At 40.9% G+C, this 14411-nt stretch overlaps 1 protein-coding gene across 1 annotated transcript in view; it reads right to left on the reverse strand.

Annotated features, from left to right (window-relative positions):
• Window positions 1-14411, reverse strand: part of LOC110488997 (uncharacterized) — a 38337-nt gene that overhangs the window by 13993 nt on the left and 9933 nt on the right. Inside the window, 5 exon segments of the mRNA XM_090198595.1 lie at window positions 3-4602; window positions 10170-10408; window positions 11020-11245; window positions 13153-13273; window positions 13602-13646. Coding sequence (XP_090054721.1) covers window positions 3-4602; window positions 10170-10408; window positions 11020-11245; window positions 13153-13273; window positions 13602-13646 — 5231 coding nt within the window.

Raw genomic sequence — 14411 nt, forward strand, 5'->3', positions numbered from 1 at the left:
TTTAATACTTTTTTCACACTCCCTGTCTATCTTGAACTCAGCAGCTGGTTTCTGTAAAGCTGATTTTGGAACTCCAGAACATACAAGCTCTGTGAGAGTGTGACTCAATGCATCATTCTCTTTAACTACAGAGGTGATTGAATCCTTGAAAGCCTTGTTCAAAATCTCCTTCAGTACAGATTGAAGCCCTGCATCAATGAAGTAATGCAATGTGTGGGTAACTATCTGCTTAGCCATTTCCTGTCCTGCATACTTGGTTGCATGTTTGAAAGTCTGTTTGACTACAGTTTTTGTGCCCAGCTTCTTCACTGTACCTAGGGACAGAGAGGAGGCCGCTGTGACACTGCCTTTGAAAGACATGAATGCATGTTTCCCTGATTTAATGACACCTTTTGCAACAGATGACAGGGTTTTTGTACCTGTTAGCAAGCCTTTTGTGGCTTTATATACAGACTGGACAGCTCTCTTGATGGTGCCAAATCCAGAAGTGAGCAAAGATATCCCAATACCGATGCTTTTGGAGATGGCCCACGATGCCCAACTGAAACTGCCAGTTATCATGCCATCACACCCACTGATCATGTCAGACACTCCCTCTGAGATCAAGGTAAGACCAAACTGGGAGGCGGAGCCATAGGACAGAGCACAAACAAGAACTCCAGCCAGAACCTGACATGCACCCAGTAAAAAACACACAAGAGCATCAATGTTGAACCTTGGCTTCTCTTTTACTTCGAACACCATGCCAAGGCCGTACTCATACAGGGCCATGAGTTCATTTGTGGTGACATAGTCTGTCCCGTCTGAGAGTGCATACACTGAGGAATCCTCTGTTATGGCGCCACTTTTACTGTTCTTTAGCTCTGCAAGTTTTTCCAGTGTACTGTTAATGTATCCCAGCCATGCTTGGAAAATATTCATCCTAGATTGCATCTGACTTTGGAAATTGCAGACACCATCATGATGTGGCTCAAAGTTGCCCCTCATTGCCATCTGACATGCATTCAAAGTGTTTGTTGTTTCAGAGATATAGATACCTAGTGTGTCTTTTGCTTCCTGCAGTAATTTACTAGCCTCTGTTTTATAGTCACTCTCTGCCAGGTTAATTGTGATGTAAGCTTGGTTGTATAGCGCCACTGCTCTGTAAAAGGGGTCACATTTTGCAGCTTTCTGCCAGGAAGATTTTGCATCATAGTCCCACTTGGTTTTATCACGGCAGTGCAGGTTGGTTCTAACAACAGCCTGCTTCAGATGATCATAGAAATTTTGGCTTTGTCCTTTCAACATCATGTTCCTTGTGTTTGTCAATTGTTGAAGTAAGTCTGCTTCCAAGTCAGAGATATCATCATCCTTCTCGATATGGGTCTCATGAAGGGTCAACCACAATGCCCATGATTCTTTCAGAGCATTGAGTGCTGGCTGGTAATCAAGCTTATCGCTTTGACGTCTGAAACTATGTTCCTCCACCTTCATTGTCAACAGGTTCTCTCTCTCTTTTTCTGAGTAGTTGCTGTCAAAATTGTCAAGAAATTGGCAAACTGTTGAAAATAATTTTTCCTTCCTTTCAATTTCCTGCAGCTCATTTGTCTCCATACCAGTGATGCGTTGGATTTCATGATCCTCTCTTAGCTGCCTCATGATCTCCACAGGCTGGCCCTGGTACGCTGGTGCCAGTTGGTCACAATGGAGTATCATTTGTACCATGCCGGAATTTCCTTTTCTGGCTGTGCGTCCAAACACCTGTTTCTCCACTCTGCGATTGTCAGGAAAGTGCGTGAGAAGGACAAAGAGTCCGCCGCATTGATTCACTTTCTGCTCCAATCTAATGTCTGTGCCACGTCCTCCCAGATTGGTGGCGATAATGATGCTTCCCCCACTGAATGTGGTTTGCTCAATGTTGTCTCTCTCACTGATCGTGTACATGGTGATTGGATGTCGTTGATTTGCTCTTCGGTTGGCCATTGCCACCTGTAATTCATTTGCTGTCTTAACATCCTCACAAACCACCAAGACGACCTGGTTCCTGTCGGCAGCTTTCAATGCACTTTCACAGACTACCTCTATCCATTTGAAGTCATCACCGCTTACCTGAAGAGCGGGGAGTTCAACTACCTTATTGTGCCTGTGAGAAGGTATCGTATAGCTGTCTGATTTGTAATGCCTTTTCAAGAAGTGTTTGTCTGCATTTCCACCTAATGTTCCAGAAACACCAAATATGCCACTCCCTTTAAGGTATCTTTTAAAGTAATGGATATTTGACATATAATTTGTAACATTGGATAGCGATGATATGGCCAACTGGTGCTTCATCTCTAGAAACTGTTGAAGGCCGTCACCCCAGCGTTTGTTCTTTTCCAGTACTCCACTGGCCTGGTAGTCCACTGGGATGATGGCATGGTAGAAATGTTTGTCAGACTCACTGACAGTGCTTGGATTAGCGTCAGAAGACATGCCAATCATGTACTCTCTGCCTTGTTTCATTGCAATAGCTTTTAAGGCATTTCCCACAAAGACTGGCATCCGATTCTCAATGTACTTCTTAAGGAAGAAGGGGATCACAATATAGTTATCGGTTTCCTTTGAGTTTGGCTGACATTGGTCAGAATATATGATTTTAGATTGTATCTCAAGAACAACTGCATCAATTAGTGATTTTTCAGACATTATTTCACTAGCTCGTCCATTGTTGAGGAGAAGCATTTTGATTTTCATGTCACTGTCCCTTTTTTTCTCTCCAATTGATGTGGCTTTATTATTTGTTAATGTGTAACAGTCGATGAAAACAGTTTGATCTAATGCCGTCTCAAGAATACTGAGCAGATCATATTGTTGTTCCACTCCAATTTTAGTCATGAACGCCTCAATAGCTTTCCAATTCTCATCTTGAAAATCATCAGCTTTACCATCTCTTTGTGCCTCACTTTCACTCTGCGTCAATGTATCAATGTCTTCCTGTGTGTAAAATCCAAACTGCAACCCTGTTTGCAGAATATCAAATTCAGAAAAGTGTTCAGATCTGTCTGAGCCCATAACAGCCATCTTTGCAGCCTTGTGAAAATGCTGTAGCCCAGTTATCCACTCAGTCTCCCCCGTTTCTTCCATTCGAATAGGCCGACACACAGATATCATGCACCAAATGCTAGCAAGGACTTGCTCAACGTGCCTAAGGCCGCTGGCTTCATGAGACAGGAAGGTCACCTGCACTCCACTGTCCAAGGTCATGTAATCTACTTCATCCACAATCACTAAGTCAAACTTCCTCTCCCCACGAGTGGTGTTTTTCTCAAATTCCTGCCTCAAAGTGTCTGCTGCAAAGTCACTTACAGTTCCATACACAATCTGTCTTTTGTAAGCGTCCTGTAGTATTTTGTCACAGCTTTTAAGGCTGCTCTCCTTCATCAACGGTGGAGGCACAACGGAGGATGTGATATCAAACATGTCAAAAAGTTTTCTCCACTCCTCTTCGTCCCGTCGTGCAAGGATTGGAGAACTGGTCACAATGTCGACTGTGGCCCCTCTGATGGCCTGGATTGCTGCAAACATAGCTAGAATGCAAGACTTTCCTTCTCCTGTGCCAATTTCTAAGAGGCATCCTTTATCTGATGTTGCCTTTGGTAGAAGGAGCATGAGTAATGATGCCAGCTGGGTGAGTCTGGGAAAATATCCCTTGATTTGCTCTCCACTTTGAGTGGAAACGGCTGAGGAGTCTTTAACAGCAATACACATTGTAATAAGAACTTCCTTGAGGATAGTGTTGTCTGCCTCAGCAAAATTCAACAATTTAATTTTGTTCTTGAAGTCTTTGATCATTTCAATTTTTTCTCTCTTGCTCAGTTTCTTCTGTGTGTCTACCATGGGATCTTTTGAAAGCTTCTCTTCTATATGTCCTAAGACAGTCTCCATTATAGAGAGTAACTTTTCGGGGTAATTTGCATCACGCATCTCACTCAAAATGGTGTCAATATCTTTGTCAGTTTCTTCTTCTGCATAACCTTGCAGAGTCTTATTGGGATCATTACTTCTAAGGGCAGAGAGTGTGGAGAGAAGATCCAGCCTGTAGGTCTGCACTGTATGAAGGATTGCATCTGTTTTCTTCTGGTCCATGGAAGCAACCCCACGAAGAAAGAGCAGGATTTCTACAGGTGTCCAGATGTTACTGAAGAGAATTTGACTAAGGAGCTCCCTGCTGGTCTGAGACACATCTGAAAATGTGTCAAAAAAAGCCAAAAGAAGTTTACCTGCCAGAGTGGGATTTGAACCATTCAGATGCTCAAGAAGACTAAGGTGGAAGTTATACCTTTTGGCACACTCAAGTTGGTGGACATCCCCATTGACGGCATCCGGGTTGTCTGCCAGTGTTACCTCTGTCACAGCCTTAAGGATACAGAACCTCTCAGTTAGAGAGAGATCTTCATACATGATGGCATTCTCTAAGGTAAAAAGAGGCCAAAGGGAGAGGTGCTTCTCTCTAAAGTATTGGACTGTCAGCTCAGTCTGGAGGTTTCTCATCCTGTCTTCAAATGTGACATCTTGCAGGCTTTCATTTTCACTGATCTGGTAATCCAACAAGAGTTCCTCAAACTTCTGTTCAATTTCTCTCTGCTAGAATTGAAGGTTTAAAATTTTTACTTCAACAATGTAGGTAACACAATGTATGAAACATATGTATATAAATACTATGGTAACACTTTACAATAAGGGTGCATTAATTAAAATGAATACATGCCATAGTTAAAACAAGACAACAGTAAACATGTCATCATCCACGAATGATGCAGTGACAATTTTTCAAACTTGTGTGGATTCATTTCCCTCACTGGAAATCTAAACTTGATAGCTCACAATGGACGAGATGTTAGAGAATGGACTCTACAGCTTGATGGAGAGACATTGATGTAAAACAGGATTTATTTTAATGGGCAGACGATGGACCGTTAAACTGAAAGTAGTCTGGCTAGACTATACCGATACTAACATAATGGTCAATGACTGAAATATAGAATACCACAGTATTAGTCACTATACCCATAAAACCTAGCGGTTAAACAGCGTTTTTCCCACTACATTCTTCCCATAGGGGATTTTAGAAACATTTAAAATAAGGGCTGTGTTTTGTGTAGGCTTACCCCGTTTTGATAACCGTGTAAATCTTTCTAAGAAAAACGATTGGAACCTTTACCTTGTTTGACCGTTAGGCTTTATGGGTATTATGACGCCTCCACTGTTGGGCTCTATTGACATCGATACACTTTTGAGTAGGCGGAGCTTATAGATCCTTATGAGACACTTGTTTCTCATGGGGAAATGCATATACTGGATATACAATGTCATGACCGTAGCTCAAAAGGGAGATCTGCTTGTTCAAAGTTTGGTAGGGAACACAGTCTAATTTGTGGAAAATGTAATGGGCTGAGATTATAGGTCCTTATGGAAAACGTGTTGCTCATGAGGAGATGCACACAGTATATGTACCAAATGTCACGACTGTAGCTGAAACGGGAAAGGAACTTTGGTTGTTAAAAGTTTGGTATTTTAGTGGTTTACTATAGCCCCCCCCCATGTATAAAAGCAACTGATACCATTAATAAGAAGGGGCTAGAAGTATTTTATATGGTGAGCTACTGAGTGGCTTGGACAGGCAAGCCCCATACTATCGTGGAGGACTTAATTCTTCTTGCTGCCACGGATGTGGCTGGGACAATGCTGGGGAAAAAGGCACAACTTTACAGACAATGCCTTCATCAAACAACACTGTGTCACGACACATCATTGACAAGGCAGGAGATATTTTGAAACAATTACTGCTTTGCATACAAGCCAGTGAATTCTATGCATTACAGCTGGATGAGTCAACAGACGTGGCGGGCCTGGCACAGCTCCTGGTATATGTCCGTTACATTTATGGGGGATCAACTAAGGAAGACATCCTCTTCTGGAAACTAGGACAACAGGAGAGGATCTTTTTAAAGGCTTTGTGTCATCAAATGGACTCTGGTAGTCAAGATGTGTTGGTATCTGTACTGATGGCGCAAAAGCCATGACAGGGAGACAGAGTGGTAACGCACGTCAAACAGTTGCTCTAGAGTCCACTTGGGTACACTGCAGCATCCACCGAGGGGCTCTTGCTGCCAAGGGAATGCCTGACCGCTTGAAAGGCATGGCCCCTGAACACCCGCGTATTTTCCGCACTATGCAATGATATGAGCAGCAACTATGTAATGCTTTTACAACATACAGAAGTGCGCTGGTTATCAAGAGGAAGTAGTATTGACACTTTTATTTAAATTAAGAGATGAGCTTAAAGTTCTTTACTGACCATAATTTTCACTTGTCTGACGACGAGTTTCTCACACAACTGGCGTATCTGGGTGATGTTTTTTCTCGCCTGAATGATCTGAATCTAGGATTACAGAGACTCTCTGCAACTATATTCAATGTGCAGGACCAAATTGAGGTGATGATTAAGAAGTTGGAGATCTTCTCTGTCTGCATTAACAAGGACAACACAGGTATTTTCATCATTGTATGATTTGTGTGCAAATGAACTCAAGCTTATGGACAATGTCAAATGTGATATAGCGAAGCACCTGAGTGAGTTGGGTGTGCAATTATGCAGGTACTTTTCTGAAACAGATGACACAAACAACTGGATTGGTTATCCCTTTCATGCCCTGCCTCCAGTCCACTTAGCGCAAATCGCGCTGACACTTATGCCCTTTGCAACCTATGCTCTTTCCAAACGCCTGAAAGTACCACGTTCATCTGTACAAACAATAGTGCGCAAGTATAAACACCATGGGATCACGCAGCCATCATACAAAACAGGAAGGAGATGCGTTCTGTCTCCTAGAGATATACGTACTTTGGTACGAAAAGTGCATATCAATCCCAGAACAACAGCAAAGAACCTTGTGAAGATGCTGGAGGAAACGGGTACAAAAGTATCTATATCCACAGTAAAACGAGTCCTATATCGACATAACCTGAAAGGCCGCTCATCAAGGAAGAAGCCATTGCTCCAAAACCACCATAAAAAAGCCAGACTACAGTTTGCAACTGCACATGGGGACAAAGATTTTACTTTTTAGAGAAATGTCATCTGGTCTGATGAAACAAAAATAGAACTGTTTGGCCATAATGACCATCGTTATGTTTGGAGGAAAAAGGGGGAGGTTTGCAAGCCGAAGAACACCATCCCAACCGTGAAACATGGGGGTGGCAGCATCATGTTGTGGGGGTGCTGTGCTGCAGGGGGGACTGGTGCACTTCACAAAATAGACGGCATCATGAGGCAGGAACATTATGTGGATATATTGAAGCACAATCTCGAGACATCAGTCAGGAAGTTAAAGCTCTTGGTCGCAAATGGGTCTTCCAAATGGACAATGACCCCAAGCATACTTCCTAAGTTGTGGCAAAATGGCTTAAGGACAACAAAGCCAAGGTATTGAAGTGGCCATCACAAAGCCCTGACCTCAATCCTATAGAGAATGTGTGGGCTGAACTGAAAAATGTGTGTGCGAGCAAGGAGGCCTACAATCCTGACTCAGTTACACCAGCTTTGTCAGGAGGAATGGGACAAAATTCACCCAACTTATTGTGGGACACTTGTGGAAGGTTACCAGGCACGTTTGACCCAAGTTAATCAATTTTTAAAGGCAATGCTACCAAATACTAATTGAGTGTATGTAAACTTTTGACCCACTGGGAATGTGATGAAAGAAATAAAAGCTGAAATAAATCCTTCTCTCTACTATTATTCTGACATTTCACATTCTGAAAATAAAGTGGTGATCCTAACTGACCTAAGACAGGGAATTTTTACTAGGATTAAATATCAGGAATTGTGGAAAAACTGAGTTTAAATGTATTTGGCTAAGGTGTATGTAAACTTCCGACTTCAACTGTATATGTAAGATGGCTAAATAAAGATAAATTATTGATTATTATTTGTGCCCTAAGAGCTCTGTCACTTTCCACAAGCCAGGTTGTGACAAACTCACACTAATTCTTATGTTTGATAAATGTATTGTGTGTGTGTGGCAGGCTTACAATGATGCAAAAAACAACATTTGAGAGTGTGCTGACCCTGGTGCAAGGGGTATGCAGCTGGAGGTTGAATGTTTGAATGGGTATGGGACTATAACTAGTTTGGGAACCACTGGCCTAGGCTATCATACACAATTGAGCACAGTAGCCAAGACTTAGTGTCCCATTCAACGCACAGAAACATATGAAAAAAATGAAGTCATTACCTTGATGCTTTCTCTGTTAAATCTTCTAGACCCCATAATGGCTAAATTAAATCCTGTTATTAGAAATTTGGGAAATGTTCATACAGTACCAGTCATATGTTTGGGCACTTACTCATTCAATGGTTTTTCCTTATTTTTACAATTTTCTACATTGTAGAAGACAGCAAAACTACATCAAAATATATTTGTTATTTGTGATTCTTCAAAGTAGCCACCCTTTGCCTTGATGACTGCTTTGCACACTCTTGGCATTCTCTCAACCAGCTTCATGAGGTAGTCACCTGGAATGCATTTCAATTAAAAAGGTGTGCCTTGTTAATTTGTGGAATTTCTTTCCTTAATGTGTTTGAGTCAATCAGTTGTGTTGTAACAAGGTAGGGGTGGTACACATCAGATAGCTCTATTTGGAAAAATTCCATATTACGGCAAGAACAGCTCAAATAAGCAAAGAGAATGACAGACCATCATTACTTTAAGACATGAAGGCCAGTCAAGGCCAGTTTCTTCAAGTGCAGTCACAAAAACCATCAAGCGCTATGATGAAACTGTCTCTCAAGAGGATAACCACAGGAAAGGAAGACCCAGAGTTACATCTGCTGTAGAGGATAAGTTCATTTGAGTTACCAGCCTCAGAAATTGCAGCCCAAATAAATGCTTCACAGAGTTCAAGTAACAGACACATCTCAACATCAACTGTTCAGAGGAGACTGCGTGAATTAGGCCTTCATGGTCGCATTGCTGCAAAGAAACCATGATAAAGGACACCAATAATAAGAAGAGACTTGCTTGGGCCAAGAAACATGATCAATGGACATTAGACCGATGGAAATCTGTCCTTTGGTCTGATGAGTCCAAATTTGAGATTTTTGGTTCCAACCACTGTCTTTGTGAGACGCAGAGTAGGTGAACGGATGATCTCTGCATGTGTGGTTCCCACCGTGAAGCATGGAGGAGGAAGTGTGATGGTTCTTTGCTGGTGACACTGTCTGTGATTTATTTTGAATTCAAGGCACACTTAACCAGCATGGCTACCACAGCATTCTGCAATGATCCCATCCCATCTGATTTGCGCTGTCATTTGTTTTTCAACATGACAATGACCAAACACACCTCCAGGCTGTGTAAGTGCTCAGCATATGTGGGAACTCCAAGACTGTTGTAAAAGTATTCCAGGTGAAACTGGTTGAGAGAATGTCAAGAGTGTGCAAAGCTGTCAAGGCAAAGGGTGGCTACTTTGAAGAATCTCATATAATGGGTAGGTGTGTCCAAACTTTTGACTGGTACTGCACTTCTAAATACCTTTATGAGAGTAGAACAAGTGTTGTACCAAATCAATAAGGCTTTGTTAATGTATTGTGCATGTCTTGTTAAAAGGAGGTTTTGTAAAGAAATGTATAGCTTGACATGTTTTGAAAAAAATCACTCATGCACATTATTGCACTGAATATAGTCTCAAATATTTCTACATGACCTGTTTTGACAATGCTAATGCTAAACTGTAGTTAAGTAAATAATCCCCCAATCGGCTGCTGAGTCCAGGTCTGTATACTGACTGCTTTCTAAGCAATATGATGTAAATAACTTGAGATTATTTTGTAATGTGAACTTTCCCTTTCACATGTTACCCCTTCAGAACCATGAACAAGCAAAATACCTGTAAACCATGTGTTAACCTGGTGATTAAGTTATACATCTGACTATAATTTACCACTTCATGAAAATTGTCTATCAATGGTATAGTAAACATTATATTAATGGCTTTATGCTTTGTAAATGCATTAGTCAATTATTTATTTGTAATACATTGTAATTCATGTACACTTATTGTAAAGTGTTACCCAGAGGGATTAACTGTTTTTTTAAGGGAATAATGTTGTACTACTCAGTGATCTGCTTAGATAAAATACATCATACCTCATCCCTTTTGATGACAGTCTCATGGTCCCCCATCACCTGCTGTAATACATGTGTGCGCTGCCGATGACCCTCCTGCTCCCTCAGACTAGGACTGAGGTTCAGCTTTGCCTCTGTCAGACTTCTCCTGGCCTCCTCAGTCTCCTTGCTGATCTCCTCCTCAATCCTCCTCTCCCTTTCCTGTCTCTCCTGCCGCCGCTGTTCCTCCTCTCGCCGCTGCTGGTCCTTCTCCTTCTTTGCTTTTTGGGAAAAACGGAACCATCAATAATGTTTAATGCCAAAGCGAGAAGTCTTTGCCCACAAAAAGTAGGTCTATAGTCTAATAGGATGTTAAATCCAGCCTTGATTTAACATCCTAAAACCTTCTTTTATTAATGCTCTAGGCAACAAATTCAGAGTAAAACATTTATCATTATTTTATCAAACTTGCAAGGACGTTATGTTCACTATTGCAAATGCAAGCCTATTGCTTCGGAGACACGATGTCAGGTCTAAAGAAAGTTGGCCAAATTTTGTCTGTCATTGCAATTATGTGATACTGAAACTATCCATCAATTCACTAGCCAGTGGTTTGGAAGACCATATGCATCCATATGAGTTGAGGAAAACACACAAGCCCCAAATACACAGAGTGCATATATTTGGCTATGGAGCACATTTTGATTGGTCTGTAAGTGGTCAAGCGCTTGACACACCTATTATTCATTTTATTAATCTAAAGACAGAATTTTCACCGACAGATATTACCACGGAACTTTAACAATTATTTCTGAAGCGCTTAGATCAACAATTGCATTTGGGTTGTTAAAATAGAGCCCTGAAGGTTTAAAATGAAAAAATTACGACTTACCATAGTTGGGACATGTTTCAACTACAGAATGTGTGCTACAGTGCAGCTCAATGACTGAGCGGTCCAGGCTTTCTCTGATGGTGAACGTTGTGTGTTGATATCCAGAGTAGGGATATGAAAATGAATTGTGTTGATGATCTCCATATTTCAGAATGAACATACAGCGTTTACCATTCCGATCTGGCCAATATTCTTTTTCCTCCCGAGCCTTCAGTGTGCCACTTTCCTGGAAAAGTAAAGAGGTCTTTATCAATACTATTTGTGGCTTTTGTCTTTGTCATAATTTCTTTCTCTCTGTTGTTTTAGAGACTGGTAAAGGGTGAGATGGAGAGGGGGTTGGGCATATCTTTAGAATTTGTGGTTGTGTGTATTGTTTTCAGCTTCAGTATACTATCGCCAGACTTATGTGGATCTTCATAAATTTCAGTAGCAGCTAGATGCTATTAGCTGAACTAGGCCTAACTTCATCAGCTATACTTCTGAAATTCCAAGGAGTCTACGTGGGCGCTGATGATATGTTTGAATACTGTAAATGAAGAAAAACTAGGCTATATCACAATGACAACCGCGATTACGCGGCCAAGTGTATGTGTGTGGGCGGTCATAATGATTGGGAAAAATTATATTACCGAAACACAAAAAAGGAAGATCAATGCAGCGTAAGCAAGACCATTTTGTGCTCAAATTACCCTAGACCAGCAGTTCTCATACCTTTTGAGGTTGAGAGAGAGAATGAGAACTAATTCATCGCGGACTCCCTCATAATCAGAACACAACTAAATATTGTGCAAAATATACATGTGTTAAGGGAATTTTTATCAATGATGACTTATGTATACATTTCAATCAGGACTGAATAATCCGAATACTGTTATGTTACTGTACATGTATGAATGTTCTCTCTTGCTCCCTGTAAAGGATATAATGTAGTCAAGAGTTTAGAACAATGATGGTCTGTTCCTTGGTACAAATGAATGAACTGTCTAGAATGCTTATCTACACTGACTGACCTTGGCTCTAGGCGAGGAGGGAAGGCTTGAACTATAGGGCCTTTCTACCAGTGTCAAGAAGAGACGGAACATTTAGAAAACGCTGACGTCATTTTCAGTTTATAACCTGTGGTAAAATGTGTATGAACTTAGTACTCTCTTGAATTAAAGGCTGTTACTTGACTTTTAAGACCGGGGCTCTGTCCATTCTTATAAAATAAGGGTCTTACACACCCTTATGCATTGACAGAGTTGTTTTGTTTGGGAATTAAAACAGAGGAATTTATTTAGAATTCCTTCAACAACATGACACTGACATCGTACTATGACATTGTTTTTGTTTGTTTGTGCATACATTTTACGACATCATCCCAGTACACTTGTGTCAATCAAGTCACAAAATAGGTTTAGGCATGCCGCACAACAACACAAACACACATTATTATGTCAACAAGCAATCAGCCCTTATAGTACTTGTCAGGAGGAATTCAACCATCAACATCATAGTTGCTCATCAAGGATAGGCCTACTAATTATCAAAGCACAACATTCTCAGTCGACCCGCACAACAATCAACCATCGTCATATAGTTTGTCCATCTCAATTATAATCAATAATATCATACAGTGGATGCCTAGGCCTATATGCATGCAATGCCTTGTTGCATTTAGTGCTCAAATCTCAGGCCGCTGAACTGTTAGGTGGACAATTATTGTTTTAGGAAAGTAAAAACCAATAAAACAATAGGCTATATAGTTTTGAATATGCTACACATCAAACAGGTTCAGATCCGAACCACCACGGGTCTGTTTTTCCCACAGGCTTTTTCGGAAGTTGTCTCCGTTTAAAAAAAATAATAATAATAATTATGCATATCGGGTCGGGTGGGAAAGTCATGGGTCCAACTTTTTGGACAATGAAGATCTCTAATGTATAGATAAAAGCATATTCGCATTTGATATCCCCCATTAAGCTTACACATTTTGAAGGTCTTCTACACCAAAGCACAAAGTAACTTAATTATTTCAACTATGCCTCAAATGAGAAGACCAGACATCTGCCTCCCACACTATGCTTTGCACTGTGTTTGTGAAAGGGCTATGTGAATTCGGGGTCAGAAAATAAATACAGGTAAATATTTTACCTTCCTCTCTGTGTAAGAGCTATTGGGAAAAGGGTCATCAACATGGGAACCGGAGTAGTGCCAGGTGTAAGGGGTCTCGTTCTTCAATATGATCTTACACCAGCTGGACCCCATGCTCAGGCTGTGGAGGACAAAGACAGATCAAATCAAACTTGAGAGGAGTACTTAACTCAACTCGTTTTATATTTCTCATCATTCCACCATACGTACACTCTTACAAAAAAGGGTTCCAAAGGGGTTCTTTGGCTGTCCCCATAGGATAACACTTTTTTGGAACCAAAATGGTTTCTTGAATGGGTTCTTGGCTATTGGGACAGCCAAAGAACCCTTTTAGAGAGCACCTTGTATGGTCACAAAATATCAATATTTGGTGCATTAAAGCCTCAAATATCCAATAAGTTTATATTTACTTCCTGGAAAAGTGATTTGATGATGCAAAACAAACTCACCTCACAAAATATCCACTTCGATGTAAATCATACTCTGAGGTGATGCTGAGATGAAAAATAAAAAGTCAAAATCATCATCACCAATGTTCTTTCACGCTGTTATGGGAGCACAGCGTGATGACTCAATCACAATTTATGACATTGTTTGGATGACTGACTATCTGTGGCAATCTCGAGGAAGTCCTGGGGTCACTGACACCAGGAGAGGTGTGAACTTTTTTTTTATTGAGGAAATTAATGTTACTGTGTGAATTAAATGTTTGGATTATTTCAAGAGTTCATAAACAGCTACAAATTTATATATGTTTTATTGTACTGTAAAGTGCTATGGATTTATTGTTACAGTGGTTCTTCCTGTAAAAGTTGCATTGTACTGCAGCACACCTTGCGGGCTGCCATATAATTCTACGGTATTATATTTAATTGTCAGCCATCATACCATTAATGCTAGTTAGTATTGGCTGTACCAGAGAATTTAAACCCTTTTTTTCTAATAACATAGTATATGAGATTGATTTTAAGAAATGTTGCTTAATTTTTTAATTTTTTTTATTTTTTAATTATACCCCTTTTTTCTCCCCAATTTCGTGCAACTCCCGTACGGACTTGGGAGAGGTGAAGGTCGAGAGCCATGCGTCCGCCGAAACACAACCCAGCTAAGCCGCACTGCTTCTTGACACAATGCCCGCTTCACCCGGAAGCCAGCTGCACCAATGTGTCGGAGTAAACACCATACACCTGGCGACCATATCAGCGTGCATTGCGCCTGGACTGCCACAGGAGTCGCTAAACCCTCCCCTAACCATGACG

This window comes from Oncorhynchus mykiss, chromosome 14, assembly GCF_057628025.1.
Source record: "Oncorhynchus mykiss isolate SJ-2025 chromosome 14, ASM5762802v1, whole genome shotgun sequence".
Lineage (NCBI taxonomy): Eukaryota > Metazoa > Chordata > Actinopteri > Salmoniformes > Salmonidae > Oncorhynchus > Oncorhynchus mykiss.